Here is a 14,226-nt window from a genome sequence, read left to right as displayed (position 1 = left end):
GAGGATTGCTGTTCTTCGTAGTTCAATGTTTCATGCAAAAAGGGTGCAGAGTACCGTTTTGATTCATATTACGGACAGCTTCAAATTCCGGACATTGTACTTTGTATGTGAAACATTTCACACGAAATGTTTCAATTTTTGCCGTTCAAAAGTTCTCACTTTCAAGGCTCATTTTAGTCAACTTTTTCCATAGATATCTATGAAAATTTATAATGCTCAGCTGCCTTGGACGCCTCTTTATAGAGGTTTGCAGATCTCAATCAATGATTTGATTTTTCTATCTATGATTTTCGGACAGATTCGAATCAGAGTGTCCGGAATATGAGGCAAAAGTAAGGAAGCGTCCGGAATGAGAATCATGAAAATTCCACACATGCATACTTATTCAACATTATTCATGTTGCGGAATCAAAATCTTCATCCACCATTCGAAAGTTAATTGTTTTGAAGGCTCGATAACGCGGAGGAATCATAAGTGTCTGTAATATGAATCAAAACGGTACAATAATAATTTTGGTTAGAATTCGTGAACAAGTTTTCAATGCTCGCTCTGGTAAGGCAAAGTTTAACAAAATAGATTCAACTCGGCAATTTTTCTGTGGATGTACCACATTTTCATGTTTAAAAATAGGAAAAGCAAGTTGTCTCACTGCAAGCCGCTCTCCCCTACACGAAAATACATCCACCATGAGACCTTTGTTGGGAAGCATAACAACCGCAAAATCATGCCAGCGACTGAGCAAAACACGAGGTCCCCAGGCCGGAAGTGAACTCGAAATCCACGCAGTGGTCCAGATAAAAAAAGAAAGGTTTCACATTCGCATTATTTTACTATTTCTAGCCATGAAAAGTGTTTGAGACATGATTTAGGGTTGAAGACTTCGTTTTTGGCATATTCACAGTTGTTGTTGGCTCACAAAAACACAGTTCTAACAAAATTGCTATTTTTTATACACTTTTTAGCTATCAACTTTATCAAAAATCCACTGTTTAGGCAAACATTTGCAAAAAGAATCTTCTCTTATCGATTCATTTGTCTTGAAGGCGCGCTTGTGCAAGATATCTCCGTGGGGAGATATGGGGTCGACATGTAAGGCATAGAGAAACTGACCTATAATTGCAGAGCGAATTGATTGAAAATTGTGTTGTCGCCAGCTTTTTGAAATACTAAACCTCTGTGCCACAGTAAGTTTAGCACGATGTGGTTCCAGCGAAGTTATGAAATCGACGTGATTTCATCGCGTCGTCCCTTCCCATCATTTATTGGCACATTGACGCTGCAAGTCGCGGTAGTGTTGTTGCATCGCTGCACTCGGTCAACAATGAGCGCGGTTTGTAAATGTATTGAATCAATATTTGACACTCTTGAAAACCTTGAACGCCACGCCGGAGGAGATGCGCTGTAAATCTTGAGTGTGCGATGTTGATTTTTCTCAACCATAAAAAATCTTTCCCCGTCGCAGGGGAAACAGCAATCGGCGTTTACGATTCTAATAAATAATTGCAATTTACCCGGGGGATCATTTATGCAAAATTCAAAATCGCCAATCGGAAAGAGCGATGCCTATCGGCGGCTTGAAGTGCAGCAGCGTGCTCGAAGCGATTAAAGTCCATTTACCGGTCTGTGGCGCTCGCATTCACGCTCAAAGAAAGGTATACAGATTTGACTACGATTACACTCTTGAAATCACACTTATGCTGAATTATTCTTCTTTTGCTAAAGTTTTGTAACGTACAGGATTGCTCGATATTGGTAATCATTTCTGTATGTCATAAAGTGGTAGAAAAACAAAAAAAAAACACAGGAGCGATTTTAAGATGAAACATGTCGGAATCTAAACATGGTTGTTACAATGGTCAGTTTGTGCCCCTTCTCACGATTTCCACTAATATGCAAGAATAGTGAACGTAAGAAGTCAATGTTTTTATTTAAAACTTTCTGCTAGTGCACAAATTTAAAATAGGAATTGCACCCGACAGTGTAGATTGATGCTTCTTTCGCGAGATTTGTGCGCCTCCAAAGTTATGGAACATTATTGAATTTGGATCCCAAGCTATTTCGCCTTAAGGAACATGTAAAACTTACACAAATTTTGTGTTGGTCCAGAAGAGTTCGATTTGGTATGGGTCGTACTCAATTCTTTGTAACTTTTTCTAAGCGTGTTGATTGTCAATGGTTCGGTAGGTTTAGTGGCATCATTATTTGAATGGTAGCTCCCCGGCTGTTGATAACTCCGAAATGCCACTACAGCCCACCATTCCATATGTTCCATTTGATGGCACCGACAAATTGTTCGATTGGTTGGGGGCTCTCCATCTGAATTGTTTAGATAGCGAAGCTTGGCACTTGTGCCGATATGTGAAGCTGGGTTTTCGAGTGGTTATGAGTCCGAAATACATTTCCTACGTTTTGAAATCGAGTAATAGTCACTTGTTCACGACCAATGATTTTGAGAAATCATAGGCAATGAGTGTTGGAAGTTATCGAAGAATTTCTCCAGATTTGTTCACTATTTCTTCTAGTGACTGCCCCAAAAGATACTTCAATGATTTCTACAGATATGTCTCTTAGAAAAGTTCGTCTAATAATTCTTCTGAGAACATCTACAAGAATTATTCTGATTCGTTTGATATTATGCCAGGCCTTCTGGAGTACCTTCCAAAATTTTTTCTCTTTCCGAAATCATGTCGAGACACCTAATCATTTTTTTTCTCTTGGAAGTTTTGTTCAGCCAAATATTTTGTTTCTATCAAGGATTCCAGTAAACACACCTGGTATTGTTTTGCAAACATCATGGAATTAATTGATAATTTGACAATTATCAAGAAATTCCATGTTGTTTGCAAAAACTGTCAGGTCGTGTGTCTACTGGAACCTTTGAAAAAAAAAAAACGGAATATTTGGCTGAACAAAACTTCTAAGATCCTGTGAAGATTTTTTAATAATACTTCGAGGCATTAATGCTTCCTGGATACATTCCTAGTTCACCGAAGTTGCTCAACGAGTTCATTGGCATTGGAATTAAAAGTGGTGGAAGAAAAAAAATGGCGACAGTTAAATTCCATGGGTAGTATAGAAAAGTATGGATTTCATCCACTTCAACTGTAATTCGAGAACTACCATCAGCAGCTAATAATGATAAGGATTCCCCAAATCCACTTGAACTTGCAAGAGACCATATCCAAAGCAACACCTAATCTTTAAAGTACAACGATCATCACCACCATCATAATCATCATCATAAACATTTTGTGTACAAGAAATATGATAATAACAAAGATTCCCTCCGTTCACTAAGTAGCTACGCGCACGTCGCAGCGAATCACGCAAATGAGTTTTCCTAGAGTCCCGCTACAGCTGAAGCTGAACAACTGAAAAACCGATACCGAGCGCGAATCGGACAGGGAAAAAATCTGGTTTCACTTACGACCTGCGACCGACGACGTCAAGTGTCACGTTGTGGCAACCGACAGAGTCGTAATTTCCCATATCGTTCTAACTACGACCACCGTCGTTCGCGTTTTATGTTTTCCACATATGTTGCTTTTATGTAGTTTGACCCTTTGTATGTTTTTTGTTTGTAATGCTCTGTGATTTGTTCCTGAAGGGAAATTATTGCCATCAGTGCAACACAATTTTAAAATAAAATAAAACTGATTACTGATTTGAACAATTTGAACGATTCTCTGTTTTACCATAAATGTTTGACAATTGGGAACATCTTCTTCTTCTTCTTCTTGGCATTTACGTCCTCACTGGGCCCAGATCCTGCTACTCAGCTTAATGTTCTTATGAGCACTTCCACAGTTATTAACTGAGAGCTTTCTTTGCCTAAGTTGCCATTTTCGCATTCGAATATCTTGTGGCAGGTACGATTATACTCTATGCCCAGGGAAGTCAAGGAATTTCCATTACGAAAAGATCCTGGACCGACAATTTCGAACATACAGACGGTCAAAGGGCTGCAAGTGCAACTCGAAAATCAACAACAGACGGCTAACGATCGGTCGGTGTTAAAAATGAAGTATCGATGACGATACGGTATGAAAAGTGCAATGAACATAAGGAAACTCGATACTCACCATATTCCAGGTTCTAAACTTAAATTCACTACTTCGTTTGCTTCGAATTTATGACCTGTAACGGGAAGAAAGAGCAATGAAATGGATTAGTATTATAAAAAAACGAAAACAAATGATAAGCTTCGAAAGATTTCAAATTTGTTTTGTGCATATTGTTGTTATCTAGCGTAATTTAATATTTATTATATTATAATAGATGCATGATGCAATTAACATCACATTCTTGAGCAGTCCAGGGCTCTGTTATCCAAATTGAGCAATAAGGGAAATGACACCCAAACATACTTGTCGATTTACAAACGAATAAATTTCTCCGACAAAGTTATTTTAAATTTATAGATCAATAAATTACAATATTCAAATATTGCAAGGGTTTTTATGAGTTACAATAATTTTGAAAATGATTGAACATATGAAAAGACATAAACAAAACGGGTGCACGCCGTTAGGCATAAGGACGTTAGGCATAAGTACGATGGGCATAATAGACTTTTGACGTAATAGATGTTTGGCATATGCCAGCAAAGTCGACGTTCTCGACGCTCATATGTAACTCCAGTGATAGGACCCCTTCGTACATCCCATTCCACTGTGTCGGTCCCAGTATGGATCCTTGCGGAACTCTCGCCGTTACTCGTAACTCCTTTCGGCCGGCGTCGGTTCCATACACGAACACCCGATACTCGAAGTAGCTCTGCTCTTCGTTTTTGCTACGATGCCTTTTCGGCCGTTCGAATTACGTCTACCGTCAATTTTCCCTTCCGGAATCCGAACTGTCTTTCTGATAGTCCATTCTCGCTCTCCGTACATTTAGCCACCGTGTTAAGAATGGCCCGTTCCAAGAGTTGCCCAGTGTATCCAGCAAGCATACAGGCCTGTATGCCGATGTATAACCGGGTGGTTTTCCTGGCTTCAGTAGCAACACCAGCTTCTGGATCTTCCAAATATCTGAGAAGTAACCTTCTGCATTTCTGCATCACCTTCCGGAGCATATCCGGGTACGCTAGGATCGCCGTTTTATGTACCACATTCGGTATTCTATCCGGTTCGTGGCCCTTTCTTACCTTCAATGCTTTCGCTGCTGCTACAAGCTCGTCATTGGAGACCTGACGATCCTCGGCGTCGGTCATGCGTTGGGAAGAGACTCTCGACAATAACTCACAGCTTTTCAGCACACGTTTCAACCGGCTCTGGTAACGCGTCCTGGCTTTAAATCAAGCAGCACGGAGCGCGTTGAGTTCCTCGTTCCACCAGTACGCGGGATATCGATCATTGCGGGGCTCCCGTTTTCGTAGCATCGCTGTATCACATGCCCTTGCCATCGCTGTTGCCAGTCCTACCGCATCCAAGTTCCGGGTATCGGTGTCGGTGCGAAGTCCCTCAACGAAGAGATCTTTCTCTAAATCCTTCGTCTTCCACTGCCGATCGCCAATTGTGTTCCTCTGAACTGCCGCAATATTCCACTGGCCAATTCTGTAGCGTATCGCCTGCTGATCATCATGGATGTACTCTTCGCTTACCCTTCAGTTCATGTTGCCCACCAGTGATGGGCTACAAAATGTTGGATTGATGATCGACTCCCATCCGTCTTTTCGAAATGTGCTAACGATGCCTTCGTTACACAATTGTAGCCTCCAGTAGGTGGTTACCCTGCTACCCCATTCCACGACCCATCCAATGAAGTCACCTCCAATCAGCACTGGTTTTCGACCAACTAGCTCGACGGTCAACTCCTCCAACATCCGACTAAATTCTTCGAGCGTCCATCTTGGAGACGCGTAGCAGCTGCAAAAGTAGATTCCGTTGATGTTGGCGATCACGAACCTTGTGACTGAGCTGGCAACTACTTCCTGGATGGGAAACCTACCCGTTGCTTGTATCGCCGCTGCGCCTGTGCTATCCGCCACCCAACTGGGGTTATTGAGTGGTAATCGACATGGTTCAGCAACGTCGCACTTAGTTTCTGTTGTCGACTGCCACAAGAGTTGCTGTGCGGTGTAACAGTGATTCAGGTTGATCTACGTTACCTCCGTTACTTTTGGGCTGCGATCGCCTTTTGGTACGCACGGCAATTGAAGCTGCCCGTCGAATGGCTGTGATGTGATGACTAAAGATCCCTCTATCAATATCAATATCATAATAAATCTCGTAAGAAGTCTTTCGATTATGGCATCAGGAAACTAGGAACTTTCAGGAAGAATTCGTAAGGAGCTCGCATGAAATTATAGTAAGGCATCTGTTAAGCAATGATCTTGAAATACGCTAATTGGTTCTGTAAAAATCTTGGTAGAAACCTATTTTTTTTTAATTCAACAAGCAATACAACATGAATTTTACCAAAACTCAAACAAGCAGAAACAAATCTATCCGTTAAGTATTTTGACAAGCATTTCATCAGAAGTATCTCATCAGAAATAAAGGAAGGATTCTTCTTCTTATTTCTGGCATAACGTCCCAACTGGGACAAAGCCTGCTTCTCAGATTAGTGTTCTTATGAGCACTTCAACAGTTATTAACTGAGAGCATTCTATGCCAATTAACCATTTTTGCATGTGTATATCGTGCGGCAGGTACGAGGATACTCTATGCCCTGGAATGTCGAGAAAATTTTCAAAGATCCTCGACCGGTGGGGAGAAAGGATTAAATAATATCAATTAAATTAATTGAAACTTAATTGATCTTAATTTAAAAAAAAAAAAACAAACGTTAGATTCGATTAGAAGCACCAAAGTGATCTCCTGAAAGCGTCATGCCAACGGCTCTGCAACTCACCTAATGATATCATGTGCTGGATGATTGTGACCATATCACGAGCTTCTTTCACGTAGAACTCGTTGTCCTGGTACGCTGGAAGATCAAGATCTGAAAATAAATTTAAAAACAAAACTCCATTTAATCAACTGAAAGTATATGTATCTACTAAATCAAGAGATAAGTTAGCTAGAAAAGGTAAAATTTAATGATCCCGATTCATTGAATTGGAAACGTAAATCAATTGAAACAATCGCAAGCCCTTAGACTTTCGAAGCATTCGCCATCAATTGTTTTACTTTTGCAACGCTTTTCCTTATTTTGTGTGCATTTGGAACGTAGCTATCTTTCAACCCATGATTCATTGGCACATTGGATTATATCTTGGATAATACCTTGCAAGCAGCGCACGGGTGTGATCAAACAATGAACTAGATTCTTAAATGCAATCTATAGCGAAAATCGATTTAGCAGCAGATTTTCACACTTTCGGCAGCCCCCAAACTCCAGCTACGTGACGTAAATCAGCAAATATAAATAAATCTATAACACTATTAACTGTAATATCCATAACCAATGCGCATTTGACACTGAACGTTCATGCTGCAAACCGCGAAAACCCCAGATTTATGTGTAACTCCGAAATCACCGTCAAACTGAAATTATCCCCGCGACGTATTTTCACCCATTGGGTCCAATAAACCGACACCCAAACGGCAGCAATGAACGCGATTAATTTGATGTTGTCATCACAACTCAATCAACGCGAACCCTAAACCCATTAATCGAATTACTGCTGACTGCCTCGCGAAGTGATTTAGTTCTCCAGATAGAAATGGATGGCTGACGGACGCACTTCAAAGATGACGACGACAACCAAAGACGCGAACTAGTGGAAGCTGAATGGATATGAGCAGGGATATGTCTCCTTAGTTTCGTACGTGATATCCTGACTAACAAATGATATCAAAATGATATCGTAGATGTATCATATTGAGATTATTTATAGTTGTTATTATTTAGGAATCTATTACAAAAGGTCGAAAGGTCAAAAGGTCCAAGAACAAAATAGAAGGGACAAGAGGTCGAAAATATTTTTTCAAAGAAGGAAACATTTCCCACCTAGTAAAATTTTTTCGACCTTTTGTCCTTTTGACGTTTTGTCTTTCGACCTTTTGTCCATAAGCCAAGTATGGGTATTTTCATTTGAATTGGAACAATTCGAACGGTTACCCGTAGTGAGAAAATTTTAAGGGGACGATCTAAAATTACCTAACATTGGCATAGGGTATTTCCATTCGAACTTAAAAGATTCGAACGGTTGTCCGATGGAAGAAAATTTACAAGAGATCTTTATATGAAAAATAAAAATTGTTGGAGATTTAGCCTGGAGATACCGGCTACGAAAAAAGTTGCCGTTCATCTGGTACGATCCCCAACGATTCATTTGCGCGAAGGACAATCTGAAAAGTTAGACTTATGATTGCCCCCGTGAATAGCGCATACAAACTTTTTGGTTTCTTCCTTCACTATATTTTACCCTGATTCATTCTTATCCAGAGTGGTCTCTATAACAACACAGAGCCTACTACAGCGTAGCGTTCCTATGAGCACTTCCACAGTTATTAACTGAGAGCTTTCTTTGCCAAATTTGCCATTTTTGCATTCGTATATCGTGTGGCAGGTACGATTATCCTCTATGCCCAGGGAAATCAAGGAAATTTCCATCACGAAAGAACTTGGACCGAACGGGAATCGAATCCAGACACCCTCAGCATGGCTTTGCTTTGTAGCCGCGGACTCCAACTACTTGGTTGAGGAAGGCCCGTTATGATTCTGTTAGTTTCAACTTGTCGGGATATGATGTGTTCAGCTTAGCGTTGAGCTCATATGTATAGTTAAGTCAAAGGCATTCTACTGTATACAGAATGTTTGTGGGATCAGCTAAGTGTTACTGCTACCAAACTGTAATGTTTCGTATGCGGGTGTACGATTGAATTATTCCAATAGGAAGTGGAAGGGAATGGAATTCCTAGGGAATGACAATCTACCAATTAAGTTTTCTTGTAGGTCTGCCATATCCAAAACAAGCAATTTGAACTCGTTTTTTCAATATTTTAGATTCATAATATTTAATTATCCTATATGTAAATATCTGCTGTCTATTGAAGTCTTTTTCCGTTGTAATTGGCAAAGATAAATTTAGTATCATAGAATCAGTTTGAATAGTAAATTCATTAAAACTACTCTTACTTTTAATAACGGGTTTTAAGTCATTTGAAAAATCTATCGTTTAGATTTTTCCGTAAAACTGAAAAGCCTTCAATTCAAAAAGGAGAAAAACAGTCGTTATCAAATTTATACTACTCCCAAATTTTCGACTTCTAAATGAATCAGTGACATGTTAAATCCACGTTCAATAATGATTCGATTTTCCACTTCAAAGTTTTCCCAAGCGAAGGCCGGCAGCAAATGGCAACAAGTGTTTTCAATTCGACAGTCCGCTCCGGAGACGACAAACATAAATGCGATTATCCAAGCCCAATACCTACTGAGCATGTCGGTGTCGGTCGTCGGAGCAGTGATTTATAAATCTCTCCAACCGCACGCATCAAGTGGCACTCCAGTTTGCGACACGACCACCAGTTGCCGACGAATGCTGACTATTAGAGCTAAACACTTGAAATTGGCCTATCTTCTGAAAGAGTGGCTCTTGTTGTTTACTTACAACTTTCATTAGACAGTATATTTTTAAGTTTTTCAGTGCTTCCGTAATAAACAAGTAATCTATTGGAAAATTTTATACAGTTGATTCAACCATGATTGTATATTGATACAAAAATATATGATTGGCCAACTCATCTCAACTAAGAAAGGAGTCACAAGCTTGAGAAGTGTCCAAAAATACCAGGCTGACAACGGACTAGATATACATTGTTATAGATCTTGGATAAATTTCAGGAGTATAATATGCAGAATCATCATCTGTTCATGGATTCCAAGGAAGCGTACGAATGGAAAGAAATGCACTGTGGCAAATAATACCTGAACATGATTTTCCGGCGAAACTAAAATTATTATACGTGTAACGCTGCATAATTCGAAATCGAGTGTACGGAGTGCGGACGGGGTGTGAACCTAGTTTGAGACGTTAGACGGGTTGAAACAAGGAGACGCACTTTCAAAACTATTGTTAATTCAACCAAATCGAAGATCATGGTTGCAGGAAGAGATAGAAATAAATCTAGTGGTGTTGGTACTGAGATCCTAAATTCAATACTTGAACGTAGTCCTACGTCAAAACATATATCATTACTGAAGGTATAGTACACCCCAACCTCTTTTTACGACCGTTATCGGGGGGTCGTAAAAAAAATCGGTCGTAAAAAAAATCAGGGTTATAATTATGTTGTTGAAAAATGCAACGTCTAGATGCGGAAATACTGATTCGAGATCTTCGGCATAGTTGAAGCATGGATTGAGAACTTTCCAAAATGGCCGTTCAAGTTTTCATATTTTGGTAAAAGATGGCAACACTGCTCGATTGTTATCAAAAGAGCCAATTTTATGGGGGTGTGATTTGCAAATACCAAAACAATTAAAGATAACGATACCGAATGTTCACCAAAGTCGAAGGAAGTGTTGCGTGCCATACAATCGCCTGAATCACAAATGTTCATGTGGCTGGCAACACTGTTTAAGAAGAATAAAGTTAAGATCATAACCATCAAACTTGAGCGGAACAGAAAAATATAATGCTTAGCAACATAGCAATAGTCTTCAACTGTAATCCAGTTTTTCATGAAGGGTTCAAATTTTTTTTCGTAGCTGGCAACACTGCTTAAGTGAAATTGCGCCATCAGGCAGTACAAGTGTGCATGCAACTATTGTTTTGCGGATATCTCAGGATCCTGGCCATTTATGAAGATGGCGCCTTCGGCAAAGTTGTTCAGTAGCTCAAGGACTACACAGCGCAACAAAAATTACATTTTTGCGTGTCTCAAGGATGTCTCTAGTAGATTTGCGATTGATGAATCTGATGCCGCTCTCAGAAATTTCCCATCACGTCACAATTTTTAGCTACAGGTCGCCAAAGTTGTATAAAACGTTGGTTTTATTGATGTTTACCTAATATTTGAAGTATATTTTATCAAACTGTTTTGTGATCTTATCCACCAAGCATGCAAAAGAGGACCTAAACTTTTGTTTTAGATATCCTTTGGTTGAAATTTCACAATTAAATTTAGATTAAACCGATTTTTTCAACATGCTTGCAGCCTCCATACAAAATTCTTCGCTTCTCTTATATGGCAAATTACAATTCTTTTCTAAACCATCAAAAAATAACTTTTCCGCATCAAAACTATTATAAACTTTGATGATTAGTATTGTTATACACATAAAGTTTGAACTCTGTGGCAAATTAAGCAAATAAATTTCCTTACAAGCTGGCAAACTTGCATGCAAGTTCGCTGAAATAGTCAATTTTTGCATTTTCAACAATCAATATCTCAAAAACTAGACGTGCTATGATATTTCTGTAAACAGCAATGGTTTCAGCTACCTTTAATTAAGTGAATAGAGGTATTTTGATGCTGGAGACAAAATCGTGTTCCGCAGTGCTATCATTATAAACGCTATGAGGTTCAAAATTTTGCCACCAGGCGGTGCTAGTGAGCATGATTTTTTTTATTTTGCGGATATCTCAGGATCCTGGCCATTTAGAAAGATGGCGCCTTCGGCAAAGTTGTTCAGTAGCTCAAGGACTACCATTTTAAACGCTATGAGGTTCAAAATTTTGCCACCAGGCGGCGCAAGTGAGCATATAAAAAAAGACACTGACACGTTAATGCTTCCAGTGGGCATTTATGCCCTTTGAAGGAAGCACCACACTAGACAACGGACTAGCATGCCACGCCCAGTGACACAGTCGGAAAACTTTCCTCACGAAAAGTTTACTGGCCTGAGGCGGGAATCGACCCCTAGGGAGTGTGGGTTGCGGCACGATGCGGCTTAATGCCTGGTGACACTAACCACACGGCTACGAAGCCCACATTAATTTTTGTTTTCAGGATAGCTCAGGATCCTAGCCACTTAGAAAGATGGCGTCTTCGGCAAATTTGTTCAGTAGCTCAAGGACTATCATTATAAAAACTGTGAGGTTCAAAATTTTGCCACCAGGCGGCGCTAGTGAGCATGATTTTTTTGTTTTGCGGATATCTCAGGATCCTGGCCATTTAGAAAGATGGCGTCTTCGGCAAAGTTGTTCAGTTGCTCAAGGACTATCATAATTCTAGCCAAGAGATTCGAGATGTTGCCACCAGGCGGCACTTGTGAGCATGAAACATTTGTTTTGCGGATATCTTAGGATCCTGGCCACTTAGAAAGATAGCGCCTTCGGCAGAGTTGCTCAGTAGCTCAAGCATTATGATTATAAAAGTTGAGATTCGAAATTTTGCCACCAGGCGGCGCTAGTGAGCATAGAACTTTTATTTTGCGAATAGCTTAGGATCCTGACCATTTAGAATGATAGTGCCTTCGGCAAAGTTATTCATTAGCTCAAGGTCTATCATTATAAATGCTATGAGGTTCAAAATTTTGCTACCAGGCGGCGCTAGTGAGCATGAAACTTTTGTTTTGCGGATATCTCAGGATCCTGGCCATTTAAAAAGAAGGCGCCCTCGGCAAAGTTGTTCAGTAGCTCAAGCGATATACTAAAAATAATCCACACGTTTGATCCTTATTATTTTCAACGTGGATCTGTTGTGTCGAATTGCAAGGTGAAATGACATGTATAACTTGTGATTATGTGAAGGATTGACTTTGGTTCGATAGTAAAGTCGTTTACACATGATTTGAACGTTTTTTACAATGGAGAATTCAATCACTAGTAGAACTAGTTCACGCGTGACAGGACATGTTATTTTTGGAGAAACTGGGTGCCCGTAATGGGTACCTGGAATCAGAAAATCAAGCAATAAAAATTTGAAAATGGTTCTGAAGCTTCCTCCCTGCTATAGTACCAATGAGTTACATAGAAAATCCAATGTTGAAACATTGGAACAAATGACAAATAAAATAATTAAAATCATTACAATCTTCTATTGCCACGATGAATGCGTTATATGTTTAGGTTAAGTTAGGTTAAGTATATTCAAAGCGTTTTTTTTCTCTTATAAGCAGGTAAAATCAACTCACCTGTAAAAAATCTGAACTGCTACGGCAAATAAAATGTAATATGTTGTTAACAAAATGTTAATAAAATCTTAAATTTGTTTTACCAAATTAGGATGATAGTGTTGTCTAATAACACAGAACACCTAGGTATAAGAAATTAATGTAATGTTTGGAATGATACTAATAATGAATTTGGAGCCGATAGCGACTGGTTTTACACCATCGTTTGATGAGTTTTACAATTAGTGAAATTCACGTGTGAAACACATTGATCCAGCTTGTAGAATGTTTTCAGTGTATCATTATAAAAGTTATGAGATTTAATATTTTGCCACCAGGCGGCGCTAGTGAGCATGATTTTTTTTGCAAATATCTCAGGATTCTGACCACTTAGAAAGATGGCGTCTTCGGCAAAGTTGTCCAATTGGTCAAGCGCTATCATTATAAAAGCCATGAGATTGAAAATGTTGCCACCAGCTGGCGCTAGTGAGTATGAAACTTTCGTTGTGCGGATATCTCAGGATCCTGACCAATAAGAAAGATCGAGTCTTCGGTAAACTTGTTCAATAGCTCAACTTTGCCCAAGACGCCATGTCTATGTAGTCAGGATCCTAATATATCCGCAAAACAAAAGTTTCATGCTCACTAGCGCCGCCTGGTGGCAAAATTTTGAATCTTATAGCTTTTATGATGATAGTCCTTGAGCTGATGAATAACTTTGCCCAAGACGCCACCTTTTTGAATAGTCGTAATCCAGAGCTATCCGGAAAACAAAAATTATATGCTCACTAGCGCCGCCTGGTGGCAAAATTTTGAATCTCATAACTTTTATAATGATAGCGCTTGAGCTACTGAACAACTTTGCCGAAGGCGCCATCTTTTTAAATGGCCAGGATCCTGAGATATCCGCAAAACAAAAGTTCTTTGCTCACTAGAGCCGCCTGGTGGCGGAATTTCGAACCTCATAGCGTTCATAATGATAGTGCTTGAGCTACTGAACAACTTTGCCCAAGACGCCATCTCTCTAAGCGGTCAGGATCCTGAGCTATTCGCAAAACAAAAGTTTCATGCTCACTAGCGCCGCCTGGTGGCAAAATTATGAACCTCATAGCAATTATAATGATAGTCCATGAGCTACTGAACAACTTTGCCGAAGACGCCATCTTTCTAAGTGGCCAGGATCCTGAGATATCCGCAAAACAAAAGTTTCATGC

General features: G+C 39.6%; 1 protein-coding gene across 4 annotated transcripts in view; it reads right to left on the bottom strand.

Moving 5' to 3' along the window:
* Positions 1–14,226, bottom strand: part of LOC5574775 (RNA-binding protein fusilli) — a 267,224-nt gene that overhangs the window by 52,556 nt on the left and 200,442 nt on the right. For all 4 annotated transcript variants that reach the window (XM_021851398.1, XM_021851400.1, XM_021851401.1 and 1 more), the window contains 2 exons: positions 6,857–6,946; positions 4,084–4,138 (listed from right to left, as the gene is read on the bottom strand). In XM_021851398.1, coding sequence (XP_021707090.1) covers positions 4,084–4,138; positions 6,857–6,946 — 145 coding nt within the window. The remainder of the gene's footprint in view (positions 1–4,083; positions 4,139–6,856; positions 6,947–14,226) is intronic.

This window comes from Aedes aegypti, chromosome 3, assembly GCF_002204515.2.
Source record: "Aedes aegypti strain LVP_AGWG chromosome 3, AaegL5.0 Primary Assembly, whole genome shotgun sequence".
Taxonomy (NCBI): Eukaryota; Metazoa; Arthropoda; class Insecta; order Diptera; family Culicidae; genus Aedes; species Aedes aegypti.
The sequence above is the reverse complement of the archived record's forward strand: the minus strand, read 5'-3'. Positions and strand labels throughout refer to the sequence as shown.